This window comes from Antedon bifida, chromosome 4 (assembly GCF_963402885.1).
Source record: "Antedon bifida chromosome 4, ecAntBifi1.1, whole genome shotgun sequence".
Taxonomy (NCBI): Eukaryota; Metazoa; Echinodermata; class Crinoidea; order Comatulida; family Antedonidae; genus Antedon; species Antedon bifida.
The window spans coordinates 26,735,217-26,751,871 of NC_136229.1; the positions used below are offsets into that span (position 1 = coordinate 26,735,217).

Genomic DNA, 16,655 nt, shown 5'->3' on the forward strand with positions numbered 1-16,655 from the left:
CGGTGTATATTATGCCAAAATTCGAAACAATGTACAATACACTAATACCACTCAGGAAATCCCCCCGCTGTGCACAGTGTATTAGAATAGGAAAGATAATAGTCGAGTCCAATCTAGGAATGTGCAATGCTTGTTATGTTTTTCGTCAACCCAAACGCGAAGTCACGACACTAACCTTTGACATTTTTATTCCCACAAATTACTATTTTTAGGAAATAATGGATAAATATTAACTGTTAAAAACAAAGATGAGGATTCCTTAAACCTTGTTGCCTGCCTGTGATGTGTTAATATCAATAAGGTAAGTTAATTAACACGATTGTTTCTAATCAATTCATGTGCTTTCCGGGACGGCTTTAGCCGTTTCCGTTCGGAAACGCTGCCCGTGGTTTCGACCCGCCGTGGTGGTGGTGCAAGAATCACGTATCTGCCTTTGCAGGCCTAAAAAGTATCTTCACTTGTAAGTCTGTTTTATTGTTAATATTTCGTTGATATTAATAGTTTTCATAATAGTCTCTATATTTAGATAAAATGCCTAATGCTAATTGATGTTTTTGTATGCATGTTTCGTTTGGAAACTGTCTTTTTTTAGCTAAAAAAAAGTACAAACTTGATTGATCTCTCAGTCTGGTGTCTGCTCACATTGAATGTGTACAGATGGTGAGAGAGAGCCTTAAATTTCCTTAATCTACATCCAAGATGGAATATTTCCCTGCTCACCTATAAAATCAGTTTCCTGGTGGTAGAATCATAAGATACAATGAACTGAATTATACTATTTATATTTAAAAATAAAACAGAAAATGTAGGCCTACCGACTGTACTGCTATACTATTAATTATACAGTTGTACAGTATGTGTACACAATACAGTATTATATTTTTGCATGTCATTTCAATCAAAGTACTGTAGCATTTTAAATACTGTAGTAGAATAGTATTAGAAAAGTATATTATATGCAAACAAAACAGCTGTTTAAATGTTGACGAAACTATTAATTAATTATTTTTGTTCTCAGGTAAAAAAAACATGAAGTAAATTAAAAAAGACAGAGACAGAAATTGTGAGAAGTTTGTATTTAGAAATAACCTTGGTATTTTCAAATGATTTGAAGTGAAAGCTTGAAAGAAAACCACCTGATCTGCATGAGAATGAAAGTAACGGTTTGTTTTGGAGGTGTAAAAGTTGTTGTTCCTTGCGGGGAAGGCGATTTAACGATAGATGAAGTGATAGACAAGGCAACCACCAGATATCGCAAAGCAATCGGAAAGGTAAGATTGTAAATGACTACATTACAAACTTTACTAAAATAAAATTTGTTTGAAAAGCCACTTTACAGTTGCAGTTATTCACATCGTAGAAAAAAAAACCTGAACAAGACATTAATTTCTTTCACTGAATTTCTTTATGTCCATAATTTGTTAAAAATTTGTTATATTATACGTTGGCTACGATTGTTACAAACTGTATGGTGTTGCTGTTACAGTATACATCTTGGTATTTAATGTCTTCACACCATTGCGCATTAGTATCGTCTGCTCTCCTGCACATACTGTACAGTAATAGACCGTAAAAATTGTATGAAAAAAATTCATTCTGTCCAGTTTTGTCTGTATGATATTTGGTCTAACTAAGAATCTATTTAAATTGCAACAAATCCTTGAGGTATTGTGAAAAATAAAAAATGAGAAGACGTGATTGCTTCGGATTATTTCAACTGAACAGTAAGTAAGAATCTAATGAAGTGACCCAGAAGAGCCATTATGTGGCATTTAATCCCATCCATTATGCTAGAAATAGAATCGTCTTCGTTCAGTGCAAATTCAGTATTTTAGATATTGAATAAAGTTCTCTGAATTTATTCATTGAGAATAAACACTAAGTTTACATACACAGAACATATTGTTTATACTGATACCATTATTTATTGATTAAAATATTGTGAAATTGAAAATGAAGAATAACACTCTAAAAAAAATTGTAATGAAAATACAGTACTTAACTACAGTATAATACTAACTACTACTTTTTGTTTGTTTTTACACCTTTTCAAAGAAAAAAAAGCACACTATTTAACAATTATTTTAATCCAAAGACACGAATACACTACATTTAGATTGTGGTTAGAATTCCAGAAGGATTTCCTTAATAAATGGAATTTAAAAAAAAAAGCATAATTACTGTTAGCGGTCATGGGGAAATCAATATTATATGTATTATAAATATTTTTTAACCATGATTTAGAATGCATGGTACAACACATAAAACGTTTGCATCAATGATGTTACTACTGTATATCACTGTAGTTTACTACTGTATACAGTAGACATGATGATGTCATCACTACCATATTTGAGCATACAGTACTGTATCACTACCAGAATTTGGGCACATCACACTAAATACTACAGTAGTTTGATAGTGACAGAGCTTTAGACAGACAGTATGGGCTGTGATTGTGAAAAGTGAGTCTGTCTACTACAAAATTTTGAAGGGAAAAAAAATGTTACAGTCGGTTAGTTCAACTACTGTATTCCCAAGATTAAATTTATGAATTTGATAATGATTTTCATTATTAAGTATGTAGTATTTTTTAGGACAATAACCTATACTGTAAATACTATGAAATTGTTTTAACAACTATCATACACAGTTTATCACTTTTGACATACTCTGTTTTCATTACTATGTGGATACAGTCAATCTTGTAAAAGACATTCACCTTTTAGAGACAAGGTCTCATTGATTTTAACAATATTCGATCTTACTTTGAAATTTTGTCTGTCAATTGAAGTTCAATGATCTTTTGCTCCTTGTGAACTTTAGATATCAAGTACTTTTTAGGACTACATCTTCTGCAGTTCTGCTACTAGGCTTTTCCATGAAAAGAATTTCCCTCTGGATCTGAAAAAGTGCATCACACTCAGGGATACTGTGATTGTACTGAACAGACTAAATAAACTGTATATTGAGCTGTATTCTTTAAAATGTAGGTTCTCTCAAAATGTTAAACAAAGGCATTTGTAGTGTGTGTACAGTGTACATTACTAACTGTAGTTATTACCATACCATGTAAGGGCGTGTGGCGCAGTGTGTTGGACGTTCGACTACTGATCGTGAGATCGAGGTTCGAATCCAACTCCCGCCGCATTGCTTGTAATTGTATATCCTTAGGCAAGATACATTACTTATGTTTGCCTCTCTCCACCCAGGTGTATAAATGGGAACCCGGTTAGATCAAGACACAACTTTGCGCTGATTACTAGCTGCATTATGGGAGTATGTTTCCATACATGTTTGATCAGGAAAAAATGACTGGGGTAATAATGTTCAGCGCTTAGAGGTTTCACAACATTAGGCGCTATATAAATCCAGGATATTATTATTATTATTATACTGTACAGTTTATTTCAAATAAGTTTATGTAAAGTAAGACTAAGACTAAGAGTAATACTGAATGTACAACCCAAGTCCTGCTCAAAACAGGGGCCTACAGTAGAATGATTTACAGTAGAAGAACATTCAGATTCTGGTAAAAATTTAGTGACTATCTATAGTGTATGCTGGGCTTGGTATTTTATACCAACAATTAATAGATTACATGTGTCTGCATGCTTTTAGTACTGTATGATGTGATAGTTGTAGCACAATTAGTTTTTAGTTACATGATACTAAATCAAAATTGAATTTTTTATGGCGCATTCTTCCTTCTCCCTGATTTTTTACATGAATACTTTCTGCCTTGCTTTTTCCAGTGAATATTTATTACCACTGTGTAGTAAAAAACTAGTGCACTTATTAACAGTGGAGTCTCTAATAGTTTAGTAAAGACATTAACGGATCAATTGTTAAAAGCGATAGTACTTTGCTGCAAGAATATTTGCGCTAACAGTCTCAATGACGATCACGTTGACAAATGTGAAATGGGCGATCGCGAGTTTTATGTTCTAAATGCATTGCTTTACGAGTCATTCATAATAATGCTAAGGTTACAATTACATTGCATACAAATTTATGCTTACACTGCAGTTACTGTAGTATCTGTAGTACTGTAGTATTAGCCATTCTTTTGTCTTCTACAGTATACAATAGGCCTATTGTTTTACCACAGACTGAAAGAACCAGAAGCCAATATTTGTATGGATCCAAGCAATGAAATTGAGGCTATAAAATGTATTAATGATCATCAGGATCAAATAATTTAGTGATAAAAAAAAATTGATCTCATGCTAGTATCCACTATTTAAATTGGTAATGGTATGAAAAAAAATACATTCACCAAAATGGATCATTATAATTAAATATTTAAAGTTTTATCTGAGATTTTTATTTAGTTTTTACAATACAGTACTACAGTATGTAGTTAAATTTAGTTTTAGAATGTAATTAATTATTTAATGATAGTTCATTAATGATCTGTAAAAGTACTAAGGATGTCAATTACTTCCTATTGTCTTTTAAAATATTAATAACTAATTTCCTTTAATAATTTATTGTAATCGAAACAGTACTTACAAGTTACAATGTACTGTAGTTTAATTTCAGACATCATACATTGTGGTAGTGTAATGTACTATTTTGTATCCCCCAAATTGGACAATTACTTATCAGGAAGGAGGTAGAGTACTAAGTTATCCATGGTGGTTAAATAAATATCAACTGGTACATTCAGAGAAAGTCCGTACATACTCCTGTATGTACAGTACATTTACTGTAGTTGAAATGTGTACTGTAGGGATATAATATAGACAAGTGGATTCTAATATAGTACTGTACAATTATCATTTGGGAGGTACTGTACTGTTTACTTACTATATTCATATGCTGTGGGTGTTAGTGCTACAGTACTTGGCAGTAGAGTATTGGCAGTAGAGTATTAAAAGTACAGTAGACATATCTGAGATAATACAGTGTATGAAATGTACGTATTATTGAATGCCTACAGTAGACTAGAACAAGGACTCTAAACAGACTGCCGGAGTGACTTGGCCCACCTACTGTGTGTACTATATGATCCACGTGTAAAATTGACTTTCTACAGATGTCTTATACGATAAATTAAAACCGGGTGTCAACGCTATACAGTACTCCTTGATACATTCATTTTGTATGCCGACATACAGTACTCTACAGAATGTAACTAAATATGCTTGAAATAGAAGAGTGTCTCTTGTTGAAATCCAATCGCAAACATCACAAGCAATGTACAGTAGTGTGCTGTCTTTCTGGTCTACTATACAGTAGAAAGTCAATAATACATTTCATACACTGTATAACATGAATAATTTCAAGACCACGGCCTTTTCCATATCTACTATTACTACAAACAATACATTGCAATAGCACAAAATGAGTTTTTGTATGTTTTGATTACTGTATGGTAAGCTCAGTGCAAATGTTTTAATTACCATATATATTGATTGCAATAGACATGAAACGATATTGTAATTGCACTGAAAAAAACATTGTGTAGTATGGGCGGAGTAAGTACTGTGTAATAATACACTGTTGTATGGAATGGATGGGTGTGGGCCAAACCTATGATTGTTACCTTAGTAAATGTTTCAATAACTGTACAGTTTACTGTAGCATCCATCCTAAGAAAGGCAATTTGTACATTTCACTCCTGACTGTAACTGTGTAAGCCTGTATTACTGATTTGAATTGTAGAGATTATCCTTGTACTTATCTAAGGGCGCGTTTATATAACACGCTATTACACGCATATTCAACACGCCTACGAAAAGTGTGTTGTATAACATCGAAGAGATTCCGTGTAATGAGATTTTAATTGCAAAAAAGGCTACTTGGCTGAATCCTAAAATTTTGTAGATTCCCGGTTGCTGTTGGCGTGTTGGAAGTGTCCTCAGGGTATTGTTTTGACCTCTCGTTAAATATAAGTATGTGCTGTGAAAATGTTGACCAAATCTAGTATAAAATTGTGCTTTTTTTTGCATATTTTAACTGATTTAGCACTTAACATTAACGCTAATCAAATGTTGGCATAATTTGGCACAATGTAGTTTTATCCTAATTCTAAAACATTTTTTTTTTAATTTCAAAAGCACATTTAAAAAATCAATAACTGAATAAACTAAATTTTTAACGAAATCATCCGTTTTATTAAAATCCTTAATAAACTAATATTAATTCATAATGCATGCGAGTATATATACAACTTAGGATTATGAACTACGGTATTACACGGTATTACGATTTATGTATAACTGCAAGGTTTTTGTAGGGTTGACCTCGGCCCGTGCAACACGCTAAAAATTGAAGTCGTGTTCAAATTTAGGGTGTTGTAATGTATAAACACAGCCTAAGGTGGAGAGTTACCCTGTACTGTACAATGACATTTAGTACACTAGCCTGTGATTTTGAACTCCAGACATGTAACTTTATTATACCAAATCTTCCTTAATTTGGTCACCTACTGTATAGTACCTCAGGTTTCATAAGCTCTACTAAAAAGCAATTTAAATACAAATATTGTTGTAATCAAACACACGTTTTATTCCACCCTTACACACACAGAGTACTGTATGTATGTGTGTACAGTATATAATAAAATACTGTGTTTTCTTTAGCAGTACTTTGTGAAATAATGATAGTTAATTTATTAATATCAGAAACCAACCAACACAAATAAAGTGCAGTTCACATTTGTGTTGTTGTTGTTATGTTAATTTTTACTACCAAAAAATGGCTTCTGGGAAAAAGTAAAATAGAAATTAATATTCAAATGTAAATGAATTCAATAAACAAGTACTATACAGTGTTTATTTAAGGTAAGATACACATTCATTGGATGAATTAATACAGATTATTTTATATTTATTCATTTATTTGCTGTGCAGCATCTGTAACAAAATATACAATTTGTCTTCCCTCAAATATTTAAAAGTATAGACTCACTGGCTATGCAATTACAAGTAAACATTCAAGCAAGTTGCTTTGCCTACTCTGATGTAGGGCAAAACATCTGACCAAAATCTTATATTGTTACCAACTCACAAAAATAGGCAATACGTTCTCAAATGTGAATGATGAAAAATGCAGTTGAGCAGAATAATTAGGCTATAGTCACCATAATATCAGTTATTTTGATTTGAAATTTAAAATTCTTTCTACCCATTGTTTTCAACTGTTCAATACTTTAAGGGATCATGTCAGAATTATTTTACTTCAGTAAATAAATTCTGTTTACTTTTGTTTTGGATAATATACACATTTTAATTGAAACCAGGGGGTGAAAGAAGCTAAATCCTATTATACACAGTAACAAAATGTAGTTTTTTGTGTTGTAATTCTCTAAAAAATAAAGCCTACTTTCTGTGGTGGCATTGTTTTTGTATTGTTTTGTATCATTTCCTTTGGTGTCCATTGAGAGACTAACTTTCTTTGGAACCTACAGCAGTTTGTGGTATTTAGGAAGAATAAGATCATAAAATAGTTAAATACTTGTAGTATGATCTGTAGTGTAGTACTATAGTACTACTACAGGTATACTTTACGTTAAAGTGCTTTGTGTAATTGCATGGCTATTCATTCACTTTACATGATCGAGTCTTTTTAACAACTTTAGTTACAACCACTGTTCATAATAACCAATGAAGACTTGAATTAAACTACTACAAAACTGTGATTACAATACATTTTTCTTGTTATTGTATTGTTAGCTTTAAATTTCAAGTATTCTGACCTAAATCTGATTTTCTAAAAATTAGTACTCTACTTTACACTATTTAATCATGAATCTTTTTTGCTTCTTTTTTTAAAAGTTAGTATTAGTTACACACAGTAAAGTATTAAGGGGAAACATTTAGGGCCCAACAAAGTTCCCCTTATAGGGAGTGTCCTCTGAATAGGGGTTGGCCGTACTATAATGGTACAATACAGTATGTTTCCAAGTTTCAGGCCAGCTAAAATACTGTACATGATGTACTGTACCTGTACAGTATTATAAAAGGTTTGTATGATACTCACATGGAGAAAAAAATAAATGGTCATGAAGAAACATACTAACATACTGTTCATTTTCTAATTAACACTTCGTTAATCAACTTATTGTAATCAGCTGTAAGCATTAATTAACACTCTGATTATCTAATTAATGATGATTATGATTCCTTTTGTCTCTCAAACAATTGCATATCTTTATAAAGGGCCTACTGTGTGCAAGCAAAACACTGTGTAGTGGTTTTTCAACCTTGAGATTTCATAGAAGCAGGGATATTAAATCCTGGAAAAATGAAATAAATCTTTTCACCTCATGTTAACATGTTATACGGAACATGTATACTACCTTTAAAATGCTGCGGTGTTCCTTCCCTCTCCGAAAAAATATACTTAAAAAGTGTTTTCGAATAAATTTGGAATATATTTTTCCACCTGTAACCTACAGTACATTTTTTCTATTGTTTTAACTTTAAATTCAACATACACTGTTATTTAGCATACTGTACTAGATTTTCATGTCAGATGATTTGATATATCTGCTGATTTGATGTATTAGGAAAATTGACATAAAAAATACATAAGTGAATCATACATTTATACTGATATTATACATAAATACAACACAATAATACCGGTTTTCATCTTGAATGAAAAGCTCCTTTGTTTGATGTCAATTTTACTCCAGAAATTAAATCTATTCTGGTCCACAGAGACCGCTCTTAAACATAATTTACAAGTTACCAACCAGAACTCAAAACTGAAGCTAAGGCTATGTTCAGACCCATGGCGTTAGACCGTTTTAGCGTACAACGTTACTAGCAAGGTCACATTACAAACCGCAGAGAAAAAATTGAGGTGTTCAGACCCATAGCGTACGATTATCGTTACAACGGAAGTGCGTCATTCAGGTTGGTTCTAGTTGCATATTCATGTGCTCTTACCCACGTGTTTTCATCATTATTTCCACTGTATATAGGCCTAGATCTCAGCCCTACAATTATGACAAAATTTGCCGTAAATAAAACATACCTCAGCATTTATTTAAGAAAAATATAGTAAAGCCAAATTTCTGTTTCTATTGTTTTATTTTGTAGTAAAAAAAACATTTTCCCCAGGCTCTTGTGTTACGAAAATAAAGCAGGCCTCCTAATGATGAAGATGGAGATTGTGTTAACCATGTGGGTGGAAAAAATTGATTGTGATTAGTCCAGACCAGTCAGTTAAAAAAAAAACCTTAACTTGCTAATAAAAATGACACAGCTCCCCTTGTTTGTTTACTGAATTTTTTAGGAGTTAGGGGGTTTTCAGCATTAAACTTGTCCAGTCTAGTCTGCCTTGTATATATGAATGAGTGACTTGATGTCCCACCACGCTAGTTTTTAGCTTGAATGAAATGCGTGAATGGCTCTTAGCTAGGCCTAAAAGGGGACGGGATCGTAGTCACTATGTTTAAATACAAGGTGCATTTATTTATTTCATTTGTTAGAAAATATAATGGTAATCAATTGATACATGTAGTTTGTAGCCTAGTTTTTTTTAACAGTTGTATTTGTAGCCTAGTTAAGTTAGGCATTATTTATTCTGGCCGTTTTGTTGTTGAAATCCATCTCTCACACATTGACGATACAAGATGTCAGCCTAGGTCAAACCTTGTTTCGCGTCATAACAGGAAACGTTCTGATTGGATACAACGTTGACTTACAGTAGTGTCGTACGCTAAAACGGTACTATCAACCGTTTTCCACTACAACGTTACAACCGTTGTACAACGCGTTGTACGCTAATCCCCAACTGTTCAGACACACATTCTTTTAGCGTCGTACGCTAAAACGGTCTAACGCCATGGGTCTGAACAGGGCCTAATTTGTAACTACTGTAAAATTCTACAGTAATTTATCATGTATTGAGAACAGTACAGTACTTTACTGTAAAGACTTTATTTGTTGTAAAAATTAAACATGTTTTTGAAATTTATCTTTAAAAGAAAATGCAAAAAGTATTCTTAATGATGTGTAATTGTAAAATGTAAAATTTAAAAAAAATGTAAAATATGTACAGTACTAAACAGTAAATATGAATATAATATAATATAATTATGCGTCCACACACAATTTGCCATAAATTCAAACTGGGATTCACAATGTTTATGGTGATTAAACATTGTAGACTTTCTAGTAATTAAGCTACTGTAGCTATAAATAGGGACGATCAATAACATAATTCAAAGCTAAATGAAGCTATTATTCTAAAGTCAGATGCTTTTCTATTTTAGACTAGTACTAGTAGCTTATGTTGTTAATAACATCATGGCAATCTGCTGGTCACAGGTCTGTATCTATTACTGGATATTCATGACATAGTAGACAAGTCTGATAGATACCGCACTAAAAAAGCACTGGTCTAACCACCCGTTAAAATACAGCCCATATATAAGAAGAATATGTTCTGGTCACGAGGGGCATAGAAGCATTAATGCCTTAAGTCTCAAAATTCAGGTAGATACAGTAGTTAACAAGTTTTAATTAATGATAATGGGAATCAAAGTGGTCGTAAAGCTGCTCAGTGTCTGGTCTGGTTTGAAAATAAGTTAATCCTTTCTAGCAAAGATAAAGTTAATCCTTTCTAGCAAAGATAAAGTTACTGCTGTACACAAAATTATGTGTTAGTTGTTACTGTAGTTAAAAGAAAGTTGGTACTACACAGAGTACATGAGAGAATGGTTGACTTGACTAAAGAAAGATGTTGATATTACTGTAAATCAACATTTTTTTACATAGCAAGTTAAAGAAAGTTCAAATTTTGGTCAAGTTGACCTCTGTTTCCTGGTCACATTGGCAAGTGCTAATTTCACTTCAATGGCAACTGTAAATTTGCAATGTTTTTACCTGCTTTGTCATAAAACCACATGTTTGTTTTCAACTTCATTATACTCTCTTTACTTTATTTAAATCTTTTGGCCATTGGCAAGGCTTTGTTCTGATAGGTCTTGTTTTCTTCACAGCTATACCTCCTGTTATTCTTCCTTTTCAACAGAATTAGAATACTATTTCATTTTGCGGAAAGAATAGTTTAACACTAACATAGTAAAGCATTTTTAGAATGGTTGTTAACAAATTAAAGCACCCAGATGCTTCTTGCACCAGAGCCAACCATTCATAAAACCTGAATGTCGGTCACCAGACAATGTTTGCGAAATAGTATGATTTGCATAGAATTCAAAATTCAAAAATCACTATAGAAATGTTTCCTAAAATCTACCAAAACCCAAAATAAAGTGTCAGAATTGATTTTCCTTTGCGTCTATTGTGTATTTTATACAGTGTTTTGGCAGGGTTCTCTACGGAAACACTGCACATGTGCAGAATGACAAATGTTTGCAGTCATTTGCTGGCAGTACATCTATTGGTGACATGGGCTTAGGCTGCTTTTGTGCTTTCCTGGCAGCTTGTGACTATGATATAGATATGATATTTTTTATTATATTTTGTAAAATGTATCTTTGCCTGAATAAATAATAAAAAAGTACTGCAGACATTTTTATCAGGACTACTGACATGACATTAATTATACTATAGTAAGTTGATAACTCTGTAACACTAACAGTGATAATTGTTTACATGTACAAACAATGTATTGTACTGCAGTGTATGAAAATGCAAATTTGAATTATTTTATTATGTAATCTTTATTTTTGTATTTTATTTATTAATTTACATTTATCACTTATGATGGTACTATGGTACCTGTTAACCATACTACCAGATACTAATCCTTTTGAATATTCCATCTTCATGAATGACAGAGCCTGTCAATGTAGGCCTTTTGTAATTTCAATTGTTGTCAACAACTACTGGTACTAAACAAGTTGTTTGAGTGGGAAAGTAAACAAATTTGTCATTATCCTCATCTATGACTAATATTTATGCTGTGTTGATGTTTACTTCCATGAAGAATTGAATACTTATTGACGTATCTGCACAGATCTGCATCACCCAACCAGGTTAAACTGCAGATGGAATTTCATTTTCTACACCTCATTGCACAATTTGCATGCATGACTGCACAATGCCTACGCTTCACTGCACATGATTCAAATTATGGTATAGTCTGTGTTATTACTATATATTGGTGATAAATATTTTCCCTTGTGTACTTGTCCTCAAGTGTTGTGTTTGTTTTTTCATAGAGACAGTTTGCTTTCTGACAAATTGCATCCATTAATAAATTATAAGTTCTTATCAAAGAAATATTTTTAGATACTTCAGCTTTTGAGAACTAGGTTTTTCTGTTGATCTTCTTTGGAATGTGTTAATTAATTGCGTGATGATCAATTTATTCAAATCAGCATTTCGTTACAATGAATCCATTGATTTAATATTCAATACTATTTCTAATATTGCCGACACATTCTTCTCTTATAATTCATAATCTATATCAAATTGTTCAGTTTGGCTTTACCTTCAAGATTTAGCTATAGTAACGGATAGTACAACATTGTTTGTCAAAGGGAAGAAGATAGGGATTTTTTGAAATACGAATAAGAACATAATATGGAAACATAGACAGACACTGTACTTTTTAAGTACAAACTATCAACTTTTTTTTTTGGGCACAAAGCCTCTCCTTCGAGAAAATCATGGTTCAGGCAGGAGAAAATCTTTATGGGGCTGAGACTGATCATTTCAAAACTACAGGTAAACCTTCAATCTGACTGAGGTCAACGTTGTGTTTTTAGATTGCCTTGGTATGACCAGTACCGTACACCAAACCATACAAAGTCTAAAAAGACATTAGAACTACTAATTACTGTAATACTGTAACCAGGGGAGAATTAAATTACACTCTTCCCTGCTGAAACATAGTAGTAATAAGTAAACAAAATGCATAAAAATACCACCTAATAAATCAGGCAGAAACATTCTTGTAGCATTCGTAATCAATATTAATTAATAGCTCCCTCACTGTTGATTAGTAACCTATCTAATTATATTATTACCCATAATTCCGCTTCACTAATCAACCCCTTGTTATGCATAATTGCTCGTTAGATTTCCCACTTTGATGTCCGTGTAAAGGTGCAGTTTTCACTAGCGATCAGTTTGGTTTTTAGATGAGTCTACAATAATAAAACTAATTCATCCTTCTAGCACCCCAAAAATCCATAGTATTGTTTTTAAAAACCTGCCACAATCACCCTTTCATTTTTGGGTGAAGTGAACCACTCTAAATTTCTTCTGAATTATTATACATTTTACCTAAAAGTGTACCCATCCTATTAAAGAGCCTTCCTTAAAAATATGAGAAACCAAATACTGTACTACTGTATTCCACCAAACTTTTACTGTAAATAGAGGGGAGAAAATAGTTTTAATTATACACTTGATGTATCGCTTTTTCTTGATTCACTTAATTGATCTGACATGGTTAGATATACTAATAAAGCCATTGTTTTCTTTTTCTACCACCATGTGTTTGTGACTCATATGGGAGGGTATCCCCTACCATCTAATCAATACCACGCATATCATTGACTATTATTAGATTATTATTCTGAATACATCTAGTTGTTTCACATATACTGTGGATTTATTGTTGGGTGTAAACGTCTGTTTTTTTATGGACGGAAGTAGAATGGTGATTTATGAAAGTTATGATAGAATTGAAGTTGGTGTTTCTAATAAATGTGTAGACTTGCATCAGGTAAGGTTCATTTTGATTTCTTTCGTTAAAAAAAACATATTGGCTGATTGGATCGGATGTTTCAAATAGTACGATGACTTTGTATAAATTAATTTATAATAAAAGGATAGATGTTAATTCATATTAATAATAATAATAATAATACAATCCTATTCATTGTAATTATAAAATATAATTTAATTATTAAATGATAGTTGATACCATATTTATTTGTTTTTTATACTTGAATATTACAGTAATTGTATTGTTTTGGTTTGACAATTATAAAGAATGTACTGTATGGTACTACACTATTGTATTAATAATACAGTGATGGTGCTATACTGATTTAATTGTTAATGATATTTTTTTTAAATTATTAACAATTTATTGTACATAACATCTGTAGCCTGTTACACTATACAAATCCAAATATTTATATTATTGAGAAAAATTCATGATTCATATTTCAATGTTTCAATAATGATTTGGTCATCATGCATAATTAAAAACCATTTATTTATTACATACTGTACTACAACAAGTAGAAGTAGACACACAGTAGAACCTTACACCTATAAAGGGGACACCTTAATACAAAGTATATCTTTAATAGGAATGTCCCCCTCAATATGGTTGACCATAAAACATTTGTTTCACATACAGTAAGAGTCTTCTTAAAATAGGTACTGTGTGTTCCAAAGGAAGGGTTCCTACTATATGTTCAGTACATTCCAAACTTAAAACAATAAAATGTGGATAATTGTCTGTCTGTCTGGTCCAAAATCATAATGTTCAATTGTAAGTGATAAGTTGTCAGTCATGCGTCAAATTACTACTAGACTATCCCACTCTCCTGGTTCTGATTTAAAATGGCATGAAATTCCTAACATGGGATTTTAAATTCTATGTACAGTGCAAAGATTTATCGTTTAACATTAAATTCATCAAAGTCTTACCAATACTGCAGAAGTGGTATTTATTTTCAATTTTTATAATAATTGTTGTTATTATATTAAAAATAAACATTTAAGATTTTAAAAACATAGAGTAAATTTACCTATTCATTATGCAATAGAATGACCGTATGGTACCCCTATTAAGGGGACACTTACGGGACCCAGTAAAGTGCTTAATAGGGTGTCACCTGGAAAAAGTCAGCTTTAGTGATGCATCATACCATTCTCAGTGTTCGTTTTACAGCAAAGTGATTCCTTAATAGGTAGGTCCCTGAATAGAGGTTAGACGTGGGCTTAAATCATATTGCTCATTGTTCATTTCATGAAAAAGTGTCCCTTTTAATAAGGGGTGTTCTCTGAATAGTGGTGTCCAAAAGGAGGACTTCTACTGTATTAACTTTTAATGTATATTCAATTTTTAGTCGGTAGAATGAAATGCATTCGTAAAATCTCATATCAAAATGTGTGTTTCATGAGTAACTTCATTACCTTTCTTTGAATGCATGAACTGGGAGTAAGTAATGAGTATTGAAATGAGTACAGTAACTAAATCATGCATTAGCAATCCTAAGATGATATTTAAGTCCTGTCACTTGCGGCGAAAGTTTTAACGTTACCTGAACCGTGGATCAAGAACATGACTTGCATGTTTTACAAGACGGTTTCTTCTTTGCGGTGGTCATCTTGTCTCCTAAATCTTAATTTTGTGAATTAGACCCAGGTCAAAGGAAATCAATGTCACCATTCCCAGATGTGATCACTTTAGATTATCTGTTTCTGCTTGACTGAGATTTCTTAATAGTATCAGAAAAAGGGAAAAAAAGAGGAACGTGCAGTGAATTCTTGATAGCATCTCATAAAAAAATGGCCCAGAATTTAAAACTTAGCATTGAACTTCTGGTTGTCCCTTGAAAATCAGCTTGCTATACAGTATTATATAATATACTGTAGTGTAAAAAACTTATAAATTCAAATTTCTGCATTGTGAAGTTATTTTTATTAATCATACAAAATGTGATTGTGAACATAACCTGTCTCCAAGGTATAGTCCGTTAGCTCAAAACTTGAGCTAAAGCACAACCCTGGGTAGAAAAGTAGGGTGCCCAAAACCAATACCCCACAGGATCCAACATGAATTTCGGCACCCACAACCAGCAAAAAACTGTAAGTATGACTTAATTCAGAAAAGCATGTACTTTAATCTGTGGCCACTGTGGCTACATTTATAATTTTAATAGGGAGGTGTGGCAATCATACAAATGCACAACAATATTTTTTCGTTAAATATAAAAGTATTGAGAGGTGCCGCCCAAAATATGACGGGTTGATTTGGACTAACTGGAGGACGTGGCAAACAAGAACTTTTAACTGCAAATTTGTGGCCACTTTGGCAGCCACAAGGGAAGTGTGGCAACATACTGTACGAAAACAAATATATCACAAAAATATGTTTTAAGGAGTATTGAGGAAACTGTACAAAATATTGTAGAATTGAACTACAGAATCAGTAACTGCAGATCTAAAACAGCAAATCTTTGATTAAGGAATCAATTTTAAATGGAAAACAGATGAAAATTTACAATAGGATATTATGTTTCTCAGTTAATAAACTCGTTTAAATATCATTCCAAAATATGTATTTAATACCTACAGTGTAATGTGTTTAGAAAATTATTATTTCTATATTGACATAATATTTTTTATGAGTATTTTAGTTTTAAGCAGATGTTTGTGTCCTACTTTTGTATCTCTCCAAATGAGTAATAAAAATTATTATTCATTTTGAGACCGTCATAAACTTGTTTTCAAAGAGATGTTGCGTTTGCACATTTAAAAAATAAATTTAAATTGTTCTTTAAAAGTTATATTAAATCATAAGCGTTGATTTCATTTTACGATTCATAAATCTGTGAAGAGGTGATTTTCTAGCGCATTATTTCAAGAAAGATTCTAGCATACCCCTAGGGTCTACTTTTATGTTGAGGTGTGGCAGGAGACAATTGGGTCCTTAAACATCTCATTATGTGAATTACTGTAATGTGTCACAGCTAAGCC

General features: G+C 32.1%; 1 protein-coding gene across 5 annotated transcripts in view; it reads left to right on the top strand.

Annotated features, from left to right (window-relative positions):
* The first annotated feature begins 161 nt into the window (after positions 1–161).
* LOC144839825 (partitioning defective 3 homolog) overlaps positions 162–16,655 on the top strand; it is a 71,983-nt gene continuing 55,489 nt past the window's right edge. For all 5 annotated transcript variants that reach the window (XM_078695343.1, XM_078695345.1, XM_078695348.1 and 2 more), the window contains exons 1-2: positions 162–301; positions 1,019–1,271. In XM_078695343.1, the coding sequence (XP_078551469.1) occupies positions 1,146–1,271 (126 nt within the window). In that variant the 5' untranslated portion in view covers positions 162–301; positions 1,019–1,145. The remainder of the gene's footprint in view (positions 302–1,018; positions 1,272–16,655) is intronic.